Source organism: Sorex fumeus, unplaced genomic scaffold (assembly GCF_029834395.1).
Source record: "Sorex fumeus unplaced genomic scaffold, SorFum_2.1 ptg000063l, whole genome shotgun sequence".
Classification (NCBI taxonomy): Eukaryota; Metazoa; Chordata; class Mammalia; order Eulipotyphla; family Soricidae; genus Sorex; species Sorex fumeus.
In genome coordinates, this window is record NW_026606120.1 from 68,110,522 (window position 1) to 68,129,175 (window position 18,654).

The 18,654-nt window shown below is 43.2% G+C and overlaps 1 protein-coding gene across 1 annotated transcript in view; it reads left to right on the forward strand.

The window, feature by feature from the left end:
• CA10 (carbonic anhydrase 10) overlaps positions 1-18,442 on the forward strand; it is a 599,980-nt gene extending 581,538 nt beyond the window's left edge. Inside the window, exons 7-9 of the mRNA XM_056127230.1 lie at positions 13,688-13,842; positions 15,342-15,516; positions 17,087-18,442. Coding sequence (XP_055983205.1) covers positions 13,688-13,842; positions 15,342-15,516; positions 17,087-17,109 — 353 coding nt within the window. The 3' untranslated portion in view covers positions 17,110-18,442. The remainder of the gene's footprint in view (positions 1-13,687; positions 13,843-15,341; positions 15,517-17,086) is intronic.
• Positions 18,443-18,654: the final 212 nt, after the last annotated feature.

An 18,654-nucleotide genomic window follows, 5' to 3' on the forward strand; every position in this document is an offset into this window, starting at 1 on the left:
ACCAGAAGGATGGCCTTCTTCAAAAGCACCTTCAGTTCCAGTACAGGTAGTGGCTGGACAGCCAGGGAGCAATATCTTGTTGGGACCCAGGGTAAATGGCTATTTTTGTGGTTAAGGAAAACTTAACATTTACCTAATTGAAAGGAAGTATTCCTCCTGACTGCCACCCCAGCAGGCCCAAGGGAACTGAGGATTCCCTGGGGCAAGAATGGAAGGAACAGCAATGTCAAACCCCCAAACTGTCATTCATTTGTTCACTCACTCCACAAAAATTAATTGGGTAGGTCCTGAATGCCAACTGATGGAAAGATCATAGAACACATTTCCTGTCTTTAAGGCTCTCGTTCTGGAATGGGGAAGACAGGCATATCAGAGCCGATTATAAAGACTCATACAACAAGGGCAACATTAAAAATAGGAAATAAACTCTTTGGGAAACAAATGTCAAACAGAAAAATCTGCACAGAATTACATGGCAAGGTTGCACAATTCAGGTGTCATTTTGTTATAACTGAAAGTCTGCTTAATCAGGACAGCAAGACAGAATTTGGTGGGAAAATACAATTTTTTTTTTTTTACATTGACTGGCTAGGCCCTGGACCACAGCTAGACAAAGCACCTGATTGGCCTGGGGACTAGGGATTCCAGAGTGCACTTATATAAAACATCTTTGGGGCATGTGACTCCTAATCTAGGATGAGACAGACAGTATAGTCACTGGCATCAAGTACAGATGATGTAGATGTTACATCCTGGCAACAAGGTACAGAAATGATATTGGGGTTACAGTACAGCAGGGGTATCATTTTTTTTCTTTTTGGGTCACACCCGGTGATGCACAGGGTTTACTCCTGGCTCTGTACTCAGGAATCACTCCTGGCGTTGCTCGGGGACTATATGGGATGCTGGGGATTGAACCCAGGTCAGTCACATGCAAGGCAAATGCCCTACCCACTGTGCTGTCGCTCCAGCCCCAAGGGTATCATTTTTTTAAAAGAAAGTATAATCTTGGTTACAATCAGGGAAGTTAGACAAGATCCTTTCCCTGAAATCAGGGGGTCAGTCTTCTGGTTTTGTAGTTAAGAGCATTTACAAACTATGAGTCACACATTATGATTTAAATTAGGACTGCAGAGATTAGAAAGGATTTCCAGGAGGAAAGGAAAGGAAGGGAGGGGGCGGGGCTGGCTGGCTGGGGAATGGGCATTGCAAACCTAGACACCAGTCTCCAAAAGCCTGTAGAGCTTTCCAAGGACTAGGAAGAGCTCAAGGGACTGTCTTTGTCTTTGGCTTTTGATGCACTAACAGTATACCCAGTAAACATTGGTCCTGCCTGAATGAGCAAGGGAATGAATGGGCCTCCAAGGTAGCAATGACAGGAACAGATGGAGTGGCAGCAAAGAGGGTTTTCAGCCACATCCTGAAGGGTCTGGGGAGTTTATTGGGAAGACAAGTAAAGGAAGTGCCTTCTGTCCTTTGAAGACTCACTCCTTCACTCCTAGATGTGTCAATTGAGGAAAACAGGAGCCCCTCCTTTGTCTCTCTTAATCTTTGCCTGTCAGGCCCAACAGAAAAGAAAGGCAACTAAAGAGGCCCCACATGGAGAGTGGAAACTGTTTCCAGAACCCTAATCATAGGTATTTTGTACTCTTACCCATTGGGGAATAATGGGAGGTTGCACCTTTATCATATGCCTAGAGGGAGTTACACTGCAGGGATAATGATGCCCCATGGAGGACACTATGGCAGGAAGGAATTGATTTGCCCAGCAGGAAACTGCCAGCATTCTTCCCTCAGGCTAAACTCCCTGAGGCAGGGAAGGCTGGTCTGACAACAAGCAGGAGAGGTTCTGAGCACTAGGAAACTGCTAGAGGGTGAGAAACAGAGGCCGGATGTCTCTCCATCCAGCAGCAGGTTATGCTAATTTTTGCCCACCAAGTCCAGAGGAGATCATCTCACCTGCTTGGGGATTTACACCACTGTACCCTGGTTCTACACTTGGAAGTAAGACAGAATCCATCACCTCCATACCACCCTCTGTGCTACACGGGCACCCCTGCTCTGTACTTCTCTACTCTGCCAACTAGCCCATTCTCCTGTTAAGCTAGAGTCACACCCCAGCACAGTTACACCGTGCCCAGCTCATTTAGAGTGAGCTCTACAGAGTGCTGAGCTCCAGGAACAAGTGAGCCAGCTGTGTGTTTTCACATCCCCTGCTCAACAGCTCCCCTAGTGCTAACAAATCGCTTCCTGGGTCACTTAACAATGAGTGTGTGGTGGGGAATGGAGGGGGTTGTGTTCTGAGGGATGCTTACCTTGGCACTCTCCAGGAGCCATTACTAACTGCTCTCTCTGTGGGTCCTTTGGGTAGCTCTGCTTCCAGTTTCAGGCAGCATGGTTCAACGTGGCTCCCATTTTTCTGGGATCAGCCCTTGTCCAAGGCAAGAGCTTCTCCTGGTGGAGATGAGAAATGGATCAAGCTGCTTACGGCCTGAGATTAAAAATTCACACGGTTTTTTTTTTTACTTTCCACTGGCCAATCAATTGATGTGGCCAAGTCTAACGTCAAAATTCTCCTATGGAGTGGGCATGGGAAGGGAGTGAGCAGCTCCTGACAGTGTGCTCTTCTATAATGGGTGAGCACAGACTCAAAGGTACTTTTTTGTGTTCTCACCTTCCTATCACGTGTTATTCCCTAAAAAACAACGAGGCAGGGATCAGGACCAAGCCAAACTGAAAAAATAAAAGGAGAAGAAGCATGAACAGTATGGCTTTGAGATCTTCAAATTTGTTTTGTTTTGTTCACACCCACCAATGCCCAGGGGTTACTCCTAGCTCTGAACTCAGAAATTACTCCTGGCGGTGCTTGTGGGACCATATGGGACGCCAGGGATTGAACCCAGGTTGACTGCATGCAAGGCAAATGCCCTACCCGCTGTACTATTGCTCCGGCCCCTCAAATTTGTTTCAATGCTGATACTTTATTACATAAAACTTGTCATCAGTCTCTTCTATTAATTCTGACATTCATTCTTTTTCTGAAGAGCCATCTCTTTGCTTTTTGCCTTTATTTCCTCTTGGAAGGGACTTTGGTAACCACAGAAGTTAAAGGCGTTTAGAAAGTTCAAATTCATGTCGTCCTAAACTCTCAGCAACTTCCAGCTATCCCTTGGTATGAGATCAGTGGAAAGCAATGTGACTCAGAGGGACAGTGGGGTACTGTTGTTTTGAATGCACAGTATAACCAGAGAAGGATAGAGATTACATGGAGTCAGTCTTTCTCTTGGATGCTATTGTAATGAGAAGTCACATGATGACTGGGCACAATGAATGATATAATCGGCTAAAAAAAGGATCACTGTGGTAGCTTGCTTAAGACTAGATTCTAGAGGGGCAAGGGTTGAGATTGGGAGATGATTGTAACTACCCAAATGAGATCTCACCACTCGGAAGAAAGCTCATGTGGAGATGGTCATAAGAAATTATTGGGTATTTTTGAAGGAAGAGCCAAGTGGTTTCTTGATAGCTCAGATGTGTAACATGTGAGAATCAGAGGAGTCAAAGAAGACTGAGGATTTTAACCTCAGAGGAAGCCCCCTCCATCAACAGAGAGAGGGTGAAACCATGGATGAAGCACTTGGGGGTGGGAAGGAATCAGAAGCTAAGAACATGTTGAGCTTGAAATGTCTATGGAGCATCCACGAAAAGGTGGGGAGTAGGCAGTTGGCGTGAGAGTCTGGATTTCAGGAGCGGGAGCTAAAGCTATAAATGTGGACGTCACTGGGATCCAGATGGCATTTAAACCTAGATGAAATCATGGGAGTGAGCCTAAATAGAGAAGAAGGATGGGACGTGTTCTTACTTTTGAAAGAGCAGCTCCAATCTCCGTGACTTCTACTGCAAATCATTTCTAAAGATAGCTTTTCACTCCCAGCCAGAGAGGCTCCTGTGTGTCTGGCTCATGGACTAGCTGAGGAAGGGCAGGGAGGTAGGAGCTAGCATGGAGGCATGGAGTAAAATCACAACATAATGGCAGCTGGTAGGACACAGATCCTTTGCTTGGTTTGAATGTAGATTGGATTATGGGAGGTGGTGTGACATTGTGTAAAATCACTATATAGAACAATTGAAAAATAATTGTGGTTAATCTCTGAAAAGAAGGGACTGGAATGATAGTACAGCGGGTAGGGCTTTTGCCTTGCATGTGGCCGACCCAAGGTCGATTCCCAGCATCCCATATGGTCCTCCCAAGCGCTGCCAGAAGTAATTCCTAAGTGCATGAGCCAGGAGTAACCCCTGTGTATCGCCAGGTGTGACCCAAAAAGAAAAAAAAAGTCCCTGAAAAGAAGAAAGGAGAATCTTGGGAATTTAGGAACCTAGAAACCATGCTGATGAAGGCTATCATACTCAGGGGAAACAATCTATTCTTGTGAAGAGAGATGAAGCTAAGTAGATTTGGGTTCCTAGCACTATCATTTTCTTCGCTATGTGACTTGAAGCATGTTTCTTACTGACTCTGCTTTGATTTTTCCTCGCCAGTAAAATGAGGTCATTAACATTGATACTGGGAATATGGGGGTAGGATTAAACAAAGGAATAGATTGATTGCATGGACAATAACTGAAATAAAGTGTAATACTGGATGTTCCTCAATCATCCTAAGATACGTGGCAGTGAAGCTCAGCATCCTGAAGGATGACAGGCAGGTCATTATGATGCCAATAAAAATTATGTTCATGGTAAAGACAATATCAGGCACAGAGATGGCAGAGTTTGCTTACTTTAAATGAAGTCCAGCTCCATACTGTGGATGGTAATGTCCTACTATTTTCCTGGGAAGCTTAGCTTTCATATCTCTAAGCAAATCTTATAAAATTCTCTCACTAACTGAGACTTGCAATGGAAAAGATCAGCCTGAATTAATTTCAGGCTGAATTTAGAAAGTCTTCTAAAGAAAATCCATTTTATTAAAGTTAAATTCCCCCTTCAACAAATTGAGGGTCAAATCTGAAATCGTGACATTGAAAAATGGATTTTTTGAATGGAATTTTGGGCCGAGTTATCAATAATTTACATGAGATATTTTAATTTTTTAATGTATCATATTGAAATAATGCCAGTACACCTCCATTTTCCTCCTGTTAGTTAATTAGCAGGCACAGAGTCTCCATTACATCAAAGATAACATTCTTTGCATTTTAGTATCCACCTGATTTCATCAGGCTAGCATTATATTTTTTATTAAATGATAATTTCAAACAGTGAAATTGTGAGTAGGAGCATGCAAAGAGTTTTCTTAAATGGGTAATATAGAGCAGTTACTCCAATATCATATATAAAGATTTCTTTCTTCCAGTGTTCTAAGACAGTGGACCATTTTTGTGGCTTCTCTTTCAATATCATATGCTCTATTCATTTCATAGATATTCTGTACAATGGTAAACTTTGGTCCAACGAGAACCCAAAAGATCAAAGATTTCAAATTCAGGATAGCCTGATTTGATCTGAATAGATCTCCGAACAAGGAAAGGGACCAGATGTAGTCATTTGAAGGAGAATTTTTCAACACAGTGTTTTGACAGGTGGTCCAAGCTTTTCAAGCAACATTTTCAGCTTCACATGTTTATAAATTTGCTTGAGTCACCCCTCCCTCCCCCCCACACACACATAGACAAGCCCCTGCCACTCAGCCTTAGCTGAAAGATGAAGGTGTAGGCAAGGAAGAGAGACTTGTAACTGCCTTATACTTCTCTGATCCTTGGAAAGAGCTCTGTGTACTCGCTCCTCAGAGGGACGCCGAGTTAACTGTGATGAAATATCACCAGGGAGTTTAAGCATATTGCTCCCGGAGTCTTTCTCTATGCTTAATTGAACTTGTAGTTTCATTTCAAAAGAATGGCTTTGGAACTCTTTGCACAGAAAGCAAAAGGCAGCACACACTTTGCATGTTGCAATCAAAGTACTAACTCAAGTCATCGAGAAATAGAAAAGTGGCAGCTTACCTCCCTGAGTCCTGTTCTCTGGGGCCCTTTTTTTCACTTATTGTTTGTATAAAACAAAACAATCATCTGACTTTCTTTTTTAATAATTTCCTTTTTTTCCATTTCAGTTGAATTTGCCTCAGATTATAAGAGGAAATGTCATTCTATAGGAGAAAATGGCCAAGTAGTTCCATATTGATCAGAAGCAAGTCCAGTATCGATCTTGGAACTGCCTGCCTTCTCTCATTGACAGCATTCTCTATGAATGGGAGCTTCATAAGCAGAAAGCAGGCAGTTTTCAGTCCCATAGGGGGTCCACAAGTAAATACCATGCATTTACCAGAGCCTGCTGTGGAAGTTTAGACTAAGCAAAAGATTCCCTCATTCTCAGAGGCATTTTATTAGTGCTTCTTGTTAAAAGGGGAAGATTGAGGAGATGGCTCAAAGGGCTGGAGCAATGCTTTGCAAGATAAAAGTTCATTTTGACCCTGGCACCTCATGGTCCCTTGGTCACCACTAAGAGGGACCCCATGAGTCCCTTGAAGTGCCAGGAGAGGCTCCCAATCACTACCAGGTATGGAAAAAAAAAAGCAGAACAGAAGGAAAATAAAAATTCAACTTGGAATTTGTATCCATGTATTAATATAAGATAAATCATAGGGACTGGAGCAGTAGTACAGCGGGTAGGGCGTTTGCCTTGCACGCGTATAACCCGGGTTCAATCCCCAGCATCCCATATCATCCCCCAAGCACTGCCAGGACTAATTCCTGAATGCAGAGTCAGGAGTAACCCCTGAGCATTGCTGGGTGTGACCCAAAAAGCCAACATAAATAAATAAATCATAAACTCAGCAAGAGCTTGTCATAAAACTAAAAGTGGAGTTGTCTTCTGTGGCACTTGACAGGAAAAGAGTAGGTACAAACTACATAAATATTCTAGATCTAATGAGTATTCAAGGGGTGTTCCTATTCCATGTAGATAGAGCCAGCACCTAAAGCGTGGCAACCCTGGCACAGCAAAACTTAACCTTAGATAAATTTGTCTATCTAAGAGTGTTTACATTGACGGACTTGGTCCGGGGGAGGGGAAAGGGGGAGCTATAGATTTTTTGTCCCCCCTGAAGATGACTTGCACAATGATCCAAAAGAATTTAGTGCTCTAAGAAAGAGATCCTGTGGCATACCCATGAAGGAAATCATATTATTGGCAAAGTCACACCCAACTAGACTTGAAGAAGACTTCTGCTTGAAGTCTAGGACTTTGCCCTCTCTCTGTAGGGTACACTAGATAGACAGGCAGATAGACAGATGATAGATGACAGACAGATAGACAAATAGCTATGCAAGCATGAATACCTCTTCATAAAACTATCCATGAAAATTTGTTTTTCCCACCACTTTGTCTAAACATCCCTAAAGCAATCCTAGGTATGTGTGATCACCCAGTGGCCTCTGAGCATCACTCCAGATTTGTCTCTGTTCATAAACCATGTCTCTGTTCAAAGATCCTCTGTATCTTTGTCATCCTTACTAAATGAATAGAATCACAAGAGTTTGGAGAGTTGAATCCACCTCCAGTGCCTTTGTTGTTAGGCTCCTTTCTACCTTTAATGTCTGGGTAAGAACAGTTACATATATATAAGGGTATTTCCTCCCGCTGACTGTTGCATCCATGGACATGGTCATCAGTGGGAAGTAATTGGTTCTTTGACTGGTAAGTCATTCAAGAGATCCCAGTGTTCTTTGGCATCAGGACTGAAAACCGCTGGGCTTGTCCATTTACTTCTCTTGGATTCCACTGCCTCCGTCCTACCAATCACAACAAGCCAGTCTCATGGATAAAAATGGAGGTGTAACAAGGCAACCTATGACTTTCAAAATTCAGTCCCTTAAAGACAGATCACTTCAACTGTTGAATGTCAGACTTTGGGACAGAGAGGTAAGCCTGAGTACAAACATTCCTTGTTAAGGGAATACCAATGCTATAACCATAAGAAGGACTGTTACAGTGTATTTGGTGTAGAAATAGGGGAATGCCATGGGAGATCAGTCTCACCCTGATGTCCTAGGATGTACCTTATGTGGAGGTAGTAGGGAGCAACCCATATAAGCTAACATTGTGCATTGGGGCCTTCTTGTATTTGCCCCATCATCTGACAGATCATGTTGCACCTTCCTCTCTCCCTATCAGCCCTAGCAGGGGAAATGGCTGTGAGAAACCATTTAGTCCATTCATTTAATGTTTACTGAGCACCCATATGTAGGGGACCCCATGCTGGGGCTTGGGGACGCAGAGCTAAAGGGTGAAGATCCTTCCCTCCTCTGCTTCCAAAATTCCCAAGTCTCCCAGCTTAGTGGGCACATTCAAGTAGGGAAGCAATTCGTGACACACTAACTCAGTAAATCAAGTGAAAATGCACCCAGTTGGGGAGAATCAAGGGGGCCTCTCAGGAGTCATTTAGTGGTTATTGCAGAGAAGTTAGGCAAGAACTGTCCAGGGAACAAGGAGGATCACAGTACTCTGAGCATTGCAGCTTGCCCGCCAGATTGAAAAGCGTGATCTCATGTATTCCTCAGATAAATCTTCCAGGTAGGTGCTCAAAGAGCATTCCAGTTGCTCTGAGCACTGTATAAATGAGCTTCTCCCACCTTGAGAAGTCAAGAAGTCTGAGTTCCAGGGCCTACTAAGTAAGATTAACTTCACAGTCAGGTTCTGTTAAGAGTCTTCCTTCACGTTGCAAAATTCCTCTGTATCCTTATATGGCAGCAAGAGGGGGAGAGAGTCTCTGGGTTGCTCGTCCAAGACCCCTAATCCCATCACCTTCATGACCTAGACACCTCCCAAAGTTTCCCACCTCTAATTCCACCCCATAGTGGGCATTAGGATGGGAGTTCAACCTGTTAAATCACTGTCACTGCCACTGTCCTCCCATTGTTCATCGATTTGCTCGAGCGAGCCCAGTAGCGTCTCCATTAGAGACTTTGTTGTTACAGTGTTTGGCATATCGAATACATCACAGGTAGCTTGTCAGGCTCTGCTGTTCGAGCAAGATACTCTCGGTAGCTTGCCTGGCTCTCTGAGAGGGGTGGTTAAATAGGAGACACAAACATTCTGTCATGGCTATCTCCGACTGTTACACCAGTAACATGTACAGCCAGGTTTGTCCACATGTCCACCATCCTGAGCAGTTCCACTCGGATCTGTTTTGCAAGCTCACATCCTCCCTGGGTGTCTCTAAGGAAAGGCAAAGGACTACAGGGGAAAGTGCATGTGAGCGGGATGCGTGGCAAGAACAGAGCAGCACAGGGCAGGGCAGGGCATTGTAGATGGCTGTTGCTGCCCTCAGGAGGCAGGGGCTGTGGACATAGAGGAATCCCTTGTCAGGACCTCTGAAGGAGGGGAATAACTGTGTTACTCTGCTTGGTGTGTGGGGGGTGGGGTGGGGGGAAATTCCTTGCACCTTGTCCTTCAAGCCTGCCCCTAAACCAACCCTTTCCCCACAGGGGAGGCTATCCAGAGCTGGACATGATTTCTGAAGAACATAACTGCTCTTTTTTTTTCTTACTCTAGTCATGCCTGGAAGGTCCCTCATCCTACTGTCTCCTCCCCACCGGCCCAAGTGAAATAAAATACAATAATAGCAGCATGCCTGAGTACCCAATATGCTCGGTGTGCAAGCTTGGTTAAACAAATCACATTGACCTTTAATGAAGACGTGCCATGTGCCGCCTTCTCTCATTCAGGACGTTCATCTTTAGGCCAAACCACTATCAGAGCAAGCCTCATTAAGTGCAAATCGGATCTGACTACTCCCCTCCTTCCACCCTTCAGTGGCTCCGCCTTGCCCACAAGCTGAGTCCCAAACTCCCCACAGCGCAAAGAAGGATCCCTGGTGCTGACCCCACCAGCCTCATTGCTCACTGCATCCCTTCCTCTGCCACACACCCACATATGAGGGTGCCCCAGTTCTCTCCTCGCTTAGTGCTTTCTCATGCATGATCACCATGGTGCCCTTGACAATCACCCCCACCCCTGTCCCTACCAGCTGCACACCTGAGGAAAAGAGGGCCGGTGGAAGACCTGAAAAAAGAAGGGAAACCCCACAATGATTGCATTATCACAGAGTGAGGGGGTGGGGGGAAATGATTCGCTGTCATTCAAGATGCAGTTCACCTCAGCTCCTCAATTAATTCTCTACTGAGCCCCAGAACTATAACCTCTCTGTGTGTGTCCAGCACAGATAGATCACGCTGTCTCTACAACCCCCCAATGCATTCTCTTGATTATCTCCTGCTTGCCATCACCTAGCCTGACACATATTAGAAGCTAAAGAATGAAGAGCCCAATGGTAAAGATTCAATATAAGTTTACTGATACGGATCTAATTCCCAAGTCTGTGCTATTGCCGCATTGCTTTGTCTTGGGAGTCAGACTACCCGGTCTAGGGCACTGGACTCCATCCAGTCTTGTTCCAATCACTCTGTCGCTCTTATGCTTGTCCTGATCCTCCAGAGTTTTTGTTTTTGTTTTGTTTTGTTTTGTTCTGATGGAAAAGCAGACACACTTAACTGGAAAGTGACAGCAAGTAGTTTCTGCTAGAGTTGGTATCCAAATCCAGTTTGCCCAATTTATCATACAGAGACCTGGGAAAGTTTAGATACCCCATCAGGATGGTCAGAGATTTGGATGAAGCAGTCGAACAGGGGTTTTATTTACATCATTCCAAAACACTGGTTCTATTGATTTGTCCTCATACAACTGACTAATGAAGGCACACTGAAATCCAGTTTCCTTAGCCAAGATAGTCCTTATTTTTTTTTTAAATCAAAGGAAGGTGAATGAGTAATTCCTGGAAGAAGATATGGGGAAGGTTGGGATCCGTAAGAAAATGGATGAGCTCCATTAATGCCCAGGATCAATAGGTAGGTGCAGATGGGGCCAAGGAACACTTATCATGTCACCATTGGCTATACCAGATTCTATACATATTTATTCTGCCTTTGGTTATCTGTCTTTTCAACTAGAATGGAATAATTGTGTCTCTCTTGTTTTCTGCTCTGTCTTCAGGAGACAGTCCTTTGGCCAGCACAGAGTCCTTAGTAAAGTCATTAAATGAATGAATGACCTTGATTTGAAGATCAAGAAGGCACTGTGGTTGCCAAGCAATTCTGTGTCCAAGCGCAGGACCCTACTCTATCTCTATTTTCAGGGTCTTTTCATTTTCCAGTAAACAATAATGTTATTGTCAGCCTGACCAATCTCAGTAGGTTAGTATTAGGTGGCATTTGTATGTGAAAGTCCTTATTCACTATTAGGCCTTTTACCCTATTATTTTCCAGCCATAGTATATAAGGCTGGAGCAATAGCACAGCAGGTAGGGTATTTGCCTTGCATGTGGCTGACCCAGGTTCGATTCCTCTGTCCCTCTCAGAGAGCTCCGCAAGCTACTGAGATTAACCCACCCGCATGGCAAAGCCTGGTAAACTCCCAATGGAGTATTTATATGCCAAAAACAGTAACTACACGTCTCACAATGGAGACATTACTGGTGCCTGCTTGAGCAAATTGAAGAACAATGGGAGGACGGTGCTACAGTGCTGTGTGTGTGTGTGTGTGTGTGTGTGTGTGTGTGTGTGTGTGTGTTGAAGTTCAGAAGTTATACCACACACCAAAGAGTTAGTCTTTTCACTGGGATTTAAACACATGGATGAGAGAATATACGTGAAACATTATGATATATATATATGGAACTAGGGGGGTTGGAGGAACCAGTCTCATTCCTCTGCCAGCAGGCTTTGAGTTCTTGCCTTGCACACTACTGGTCTCTTGGATCAATCACAGAGGCACACATTCATGAACAACCCAGAGGGTGTAATACCTCTGGAAACAGATTTGGAAAAATAGGAGAAAGAGGGTAGTGGAAGGCCTGAATAAATATGGGATACCCTGTGAAGATTGATTATCAGAGTGGGGGTGGGAGGGCGGGAGGGTGGGACTTGGAATTGATCTCCAGGAAACACCAACACTGAAAAAAAGCAAGTGGGAAAAGGATGAAGGATCTGAAATAGACCTTACGAAGTAGTGACCAGGAAAACAAAACCAGAAAACCTATACATGCTGTTTAGGAGCCAGGAGCAGAGAGTAAGAATGTGCATAAACAAGGGAAGAGAGAATCATAGGAGAGGTGGCGCCAAGAGGTTCACTGAAGTGTATTGATTTTTGAAAATTGGTACATCACAATTTTATGAACTTAGCACAGAGGGTAGGGCATTTGCCTTGCACGTGGCTGACCCGGCCGACCCGAGTTCGATTCCTCCACCTTCGATTCCTCTGCCCCACTCGGAGAGCCTAACAAGCTACTGAGAGTATCTCACTTGGAAAGCTACCTGTGACGTATTCGATTTGCCAAACACAGTAACAAGTCTCACAGTGTTACTGGGCTCCCTCGAGCAAATCGATGAACAATGGGAGGACAGTGACAGTGACAGTGATATAGCCAATGCATTGACATTTAAAAATAATGACAAAATACATCAAATTTGTTTGATATTGTTTGAATTGTTTGATGTTTGATGTATTTATTGTTTGAGTTGTTATTTATTTTCTTCTTTTTTCCATAATCTAGTATGTACTTATGTCATTTGAGTAATTATGAAGGTACACTTAATAACAAAAGAATCATGACTGTGAATAAACTCAAATAAGTCTAAGATCAAAGGCTAGCTACATAGGTGTGGCAGAGAGAGAAGATGCACAAAAATTTGATCAGATGTTGAACTAAGCTATTGAATCTTATGATGAAATTTAGAATGATTTATTTCCTTTCAAACCATATGCTCTTAGTGCTCTTTTAATTACAGTGTTAATAAATAATAATTAGAGTCAGGCAGTGTTTCAACACTTCCTAAATACTTTAACTATGTATTTCACTCTGACTTTTGTTCTGTGGGTCCGGGTCTCAGAAAGCACAATGAAGACCTGGATTCTTTTTGGCTTTGTGGTTGACTACACTTCTAGTCACCTTAATGCAGTGTCCCCTCTGTAGTAGGAATGTATACCCTGTATCCCTAATAATTTTGGTCAAGTGACTTCTTTGGCTACCAAAATAACAGCAAAAATGGCAAGAGCTGTCTCTGGGATAGGAACTTGAAGAGTCAACATATATCCAGCATACTTGTTTTTCTTGCCTACCATTGTAACTCACAGGAGACCAAAGAGGGGCTGCTCAGAGAACCAGAGTCCCAGAGAGCAGACAACAATGACATGAAGGAAGCCCTTATCCAACCTATAATGGAGGAATATGTAAGCAAACAAGCAGTGTAGAGACTTGAGAGATAGTACAGTGGGTAAGGCGCTTGCCTTTCATGTTGCTGACCCGGATTTAATCTCCAGCAGTCCAGGAGTGATTACTGAGTATAGAGCCAGGAGTACCCCTGAGCATCACAATGTGGCCTAAAAAGAAAAGGAAAGAAAGAGAGAGAGAGAGAGAGAGAGAGAGAGAGAGAGAGAGAGGAAGGAAGGAAGGAAGGAAGGAAGGAAGGAAGGAAGGAAGGAAGGAAGAGAGTTTTGTTTAAACAATGGAAATTGAGGGTACTAGTTGTTAATACAACCAGATTTCAGTCTTCTGAAATCTGAAAGGGGGAAAAATAAACAATACTAACATTTTCTCAAGAAATATAATTCTTTACTCTTATTTTTTCTCCAGATGATGCCTATTTACTACAGGGACTTAATATAGAGGAACTATACCCAGAGACCTCTAGTTTCATTACTTATGATGGGTCGATGACTATCCCACCTTGCTATGAGACGGCCAGTTGGATAATAATGAACAAGCCTGTCTATATAACCAGGATGCAGGTGAGTCTGTCTGCCCTTTTAGCTGATTGGGGAAGATAATATGTAGACTGGAATGGTTTGTGGATTCCCTAGTATATTCTTTTGCCAGGTCTGTTCTGTGTTAGGTAGCATGGATTGGAAAATAATATATGGCCTCACAGTTCTTAAGAGTCTAATTCAAGGTCAGTAAGTCATCAGGGATGGATCCTTCTCAGGAAGGTTAAGAAGAATCTCTTCCAGTTTTTTGGAATTTTCCTGACAATCTTGGGTATTTACTAGCTTGTCAAAGTTTTGCTCCATTCTGCCTCCATCTTTGCATGGTGTTCTGCATGTCTCTGGCCAAATCCCCACTTGCATTTGGACACCAGTCATCTTGGATTAGCACCCAACAAACTCCAACAAACTCCTCTTAACTAACTCCTTCGAAACAGGACCCTGACCCCAAATAAGATTTCCCCTAATGTATAAGGTTTAGGACTTAAGTGTATTCACTGGGGTAGTGAGATGGTGGTGGTGTGGGGGGGAAGGATAGTTACAATTCAAATCATCATATGTATGTTTAAAGAAGCAACATCTGAAAAATTTGAGCATAAAGTAATTTTAGAAGCCTCCCACCTGCCTGAGTAAGACAAGCAAGCCTAGTTACCCAAGCATGTTCCGTGTTCAAAAGCAAGTCAGTGAAATGGATGCAAGAGAGAAATATGTTTGAATCGACTGGTTTCTGTTCTCTATTAAAAGATAAATATATTTCAGAACCAGGGCAATACTTGTACATTTGCCTCATGTTCTCCTCAACTAGAGCATCTTCACTGCTTTATAATCCTGGGGTGGGACTCACCTAGCTCCTGGCCTGATGTGCTCAGGAAAAGAATTAGATTCATCGAAGTTAGCTACTCTGACCCTTGGATCAATCACTCTAGCTTGGATAATGCCCATGCAGGGGAATAATACTATGAGTTATTGGGGATGACTGAACCTGACTATCAATAAAAGATGAGATCTAGGGGAATACCTCTCTATATTTTCTCCTTTGGTGGATGGTCCTCCCGTTGTTCATCAATTTGCTCGAGCAGGCACAGTAACGTCTCCATCATGAGACTTGTTGTTACTGTGTTTGGCATATCGAATACGTCATGGGGATCTTGCCAGGCTCTGCCGTGTGGGTGAGATACTCTCGGTAGCTTGCCGGGCTCTCCGAGAGGGGCGGAGGAATCGAACTCAGGTCGGCCATGTTGGCCGCTTGTAAGGCAAACACCCTACCGTATGTTTGAGGATGAAAGAGCAATTGGAGAATTCAGAGATGAACATGACAAAAAGGTTTACTCTATGTATAGGGGCATGAGATTTCTAGCACCATTGAACCCACAAAACAAGGGTCTCAGGATAGGGTAGGGAGGAGAACTTGTAAACCCTTTTCCACAGCCAACAATCTGACTTGGGTATAGTCAATGTGGTCTTATTCCTTCCGTAGAGCTTGTAGGAGGTGGAAGTGTTTCTCACAACTGTTTCTCTCTCGTCAGATGCATTCCTTGCGCCTGCTCAGCCAGAATCAGCCATCTCAGATCTTTCTGAGCATGAGTGACAACTTCAGGCCTGTCCAACCACTCAATAACCGCTGCATTCGCACCAACATCAACTTCAGTTTACAGGGGAAGGACTGTCCAAACAACCGAGCCCAGAAGCTTCAGTATAGAGGTGAGTGCAGAGGGCCAGAGACCAATGCGCCAGGTCAGAGTTCCATCTCCCTGCTTAGATCCATTCTAATGCCTGGCATTATCGATCAGGCATTGAAAAGTGATTATAGATGACAGTAAAACTATTACCTTCCATTGTGTATGGCTTTTCTGTGATCCAACCTTTATAACATCTATGAGAAGCATAGGGACAGGAAGAAGGAAAGAAATGGAATAGAGTCAAGCCTTTCAATTCCTTTTGTTCAAACAAGACAGACTTTTGATCACCATTTTTCAGGAGAGGTCAGAAGGGCTCATTTTTCAAGGTGTTATCTGGTAGAACAGAATGGCTTCGACTATTCGAGTCTTTAGTTATATACACAATGGACCTCTTTTCCCCGAAAGAGTGAGTAACTATTCCAGGTGCCAGGACTTAGGAATCTGTGTCTAAAAGATTTTCTTCTTCTATTAAGGTGGATATTTAAGATGATTTCCATCTCTTATAATTTTGCCATCCATACCCAACCCTCTCTCTTCTCTTCCACACTCTTAAGTATTGGTTGATCACTGCAATAAGACCTCCAGGACATGTCCTGGAGCAACCTATGCCCTGGAGGCAGAATACCCAAATCCCAGACCTGGATCTGTCCTAAACAAGCAAGAAAACACAGCTAAGTCATTTTCTCACTAAACTTGCTTCTCTTTGACAGATGCTAGCCAATCTTCACAATCTTTCTTGCTGTGGAGAAACCCTTTGTAGCAATAATATGCTACACAAATAAGGGGGCTGCAGATGTTACCCACCCCTTTTACCAGGGGTGGGTACCTTCCCTGTTGCCCCTTGGTCCCCTCATCATCCCTCCTGGTGTTCTTATATTTCTTCTTTCTTGTTTCTCAGATTCAGAGTTCTATAGCTTTTCTGTTTCCTTCCAGTTTGCACCACCAAATAAAAAATCCAACATATATATTGTCCTCTTCATTAAGTACCTATTTATTACATACTTGCAATGTACTGGGCACTTAGCTATGTGATGAGATTCAGTGGTGATGAAGACAGTTATGAAGACCCCATCAATATAGAGCTTATAGTCTACATTAGGCTTTGGTAAACTTTTTCTGTAAAGCTAGTGAGTATTGGTGGCTTTATGAGTCATAGAGTCTCTGCCATAATCCACTACAATGTGAAAGCCCCCACAAATTATCTGTAAATAAATGAGTATGGCCCTGTTCCAATAAAGTTTTATTCATAAAAATAGATAGGGGGGAAGGGTTTGGCTGGTGGAATGCTTACCTTGGACTAGCCACCCACTTGAACTTTCACAACAGTGGAAATGTTCTATAGATATGTTAAAAAAGGCAGCTACAAGCCCCATGTGGCTATTACACCTTGGCAAGTAAAATATGGCAAGTATAAAGTATGGAAGTACAATGATACAACTAAATTTTAATTAATTTAAATAACATTTACAGAACTGTCCTTTCCCCTTTGGAGAAACCTCCAAACAAGATGCAGATTTACTCGATTATTTTGTGTAATGCCTCATTTTGCATTGTTTGTATTATTTTTCCTCTCTCTCTCTCTCTCTTTCCAGTAAATGAATGGCTCCTCAAGTAAGGAACTAAGCCAAGAAGAATCCCACCTCAGTGAAATGCTACAACTGTGAATTGACGTAACCTAGAATGTCCCCCTTCTCTTTCCTTCCCTCCCTCAAACCTCTTTCACTCTCTGGACTGGCCCTTTCTTCATGAAAAGTCTACAAAACCATGGCAGAGGAACACATCTCTTACAGACAGATGCACATGTGTGCACATGCACGCAAACACACACACACACACACACACACACACACACACACACATACACACACAAGCACTCAGACATATGTACACACATGAAAACATACCTTCAGAAAGACAAATGCACACAGCCTCCAAGGGCAGTCAAGTTTCAGAAACAACAGGCTTATTCCTCAGAGGTCTTAGAAGAAAATAACCAGTTAACCTGATTACAATTTTGATACCGTTTTCCTGAACTAATTTATTCAATGAGACTTTTCATCTTTGTACATACAAAATTCTTCCAAATGAGAGAGGAGAAACCACTGATCCCCTTGACAGCATCGAGTGGACTTTATTCTCTGTATCAAGTAATCTCAGAGAGGGTCTTCGGGTCCTTCCAGGGTGCTGGTGACTAGTAAACCAGGATAAAGTTGATCAAGGATGCTTATTTCTAGATTATGATTCTTCTGTTTACTCAACAATTTAAAAAGAAGAAAAAAAGGACAGACATTGAAGAGATACACATTGTATATATCTATCACCGCAAACTATCAAGAAATGGAATTATTTCCCCTCTGTCTCATATCTGTAGTAGGATTTGCCAAGATCAGAATTGATCCATTTGCTGTTTCTTGTTTTTCAAAGGCCATTCATTGTGTTTGGTTATTGTTCACCACTCAATAAATGTGTTTAACGAGTTCATTTCATTTTTCTGGCTTTGGTCTGTTCTCCTTCCTGATAGGCATAGCCCTGGCTCCATGCACCTGCATTCTTTGATTTCACTCATCCTTCATCTATCTGTTTTGTTCCTTTGCAGCCAGTTTTGACTGAGTTTGTGGCAATCAGGAATGCATTTGCTAAGCAAGTATAACTTTAATTCCACTCCATGGCTCGATTATTCATATGAGGTGAGCTTCAGCCTGACATAGTAGGCAACCGATTTCTTGCGTTTCAAAAACTGCCATCCAGCCCCCACCCCTGTGATGCTCCCTTGAAGGAATGCACTTTGCCTTGTCAGTTCCTGGAAAAAGGGGTGTCTTTTCTCTCCAGCTGCAGCTGGATCTCACAAAGTACAAACGAATGCCTTTCTTTTCTTGTTTCTAATGGTCACTCACTGTGTTTGGTTACTGTCAAGAAATCAATAAATGTGTTTAACAAGTTACCCAGAACCCATGTCTGAGTTTATTGAGGAGGAGGATGCCTCTGAGTCCTGCTGTGTCCACAGGCAATTGCATTACATCCAACAGCCTGTCTGGCCATTCACAGAGCCAGGTAATTAATACCCTGTTGAGAAAACGTATAGGCTTAGCTGCTGGAAGGGAAGGCTTGGATGGTCAGTCAGTGGCCAGATTAATATTAGCATGCATCTCTCCTTTCTGTC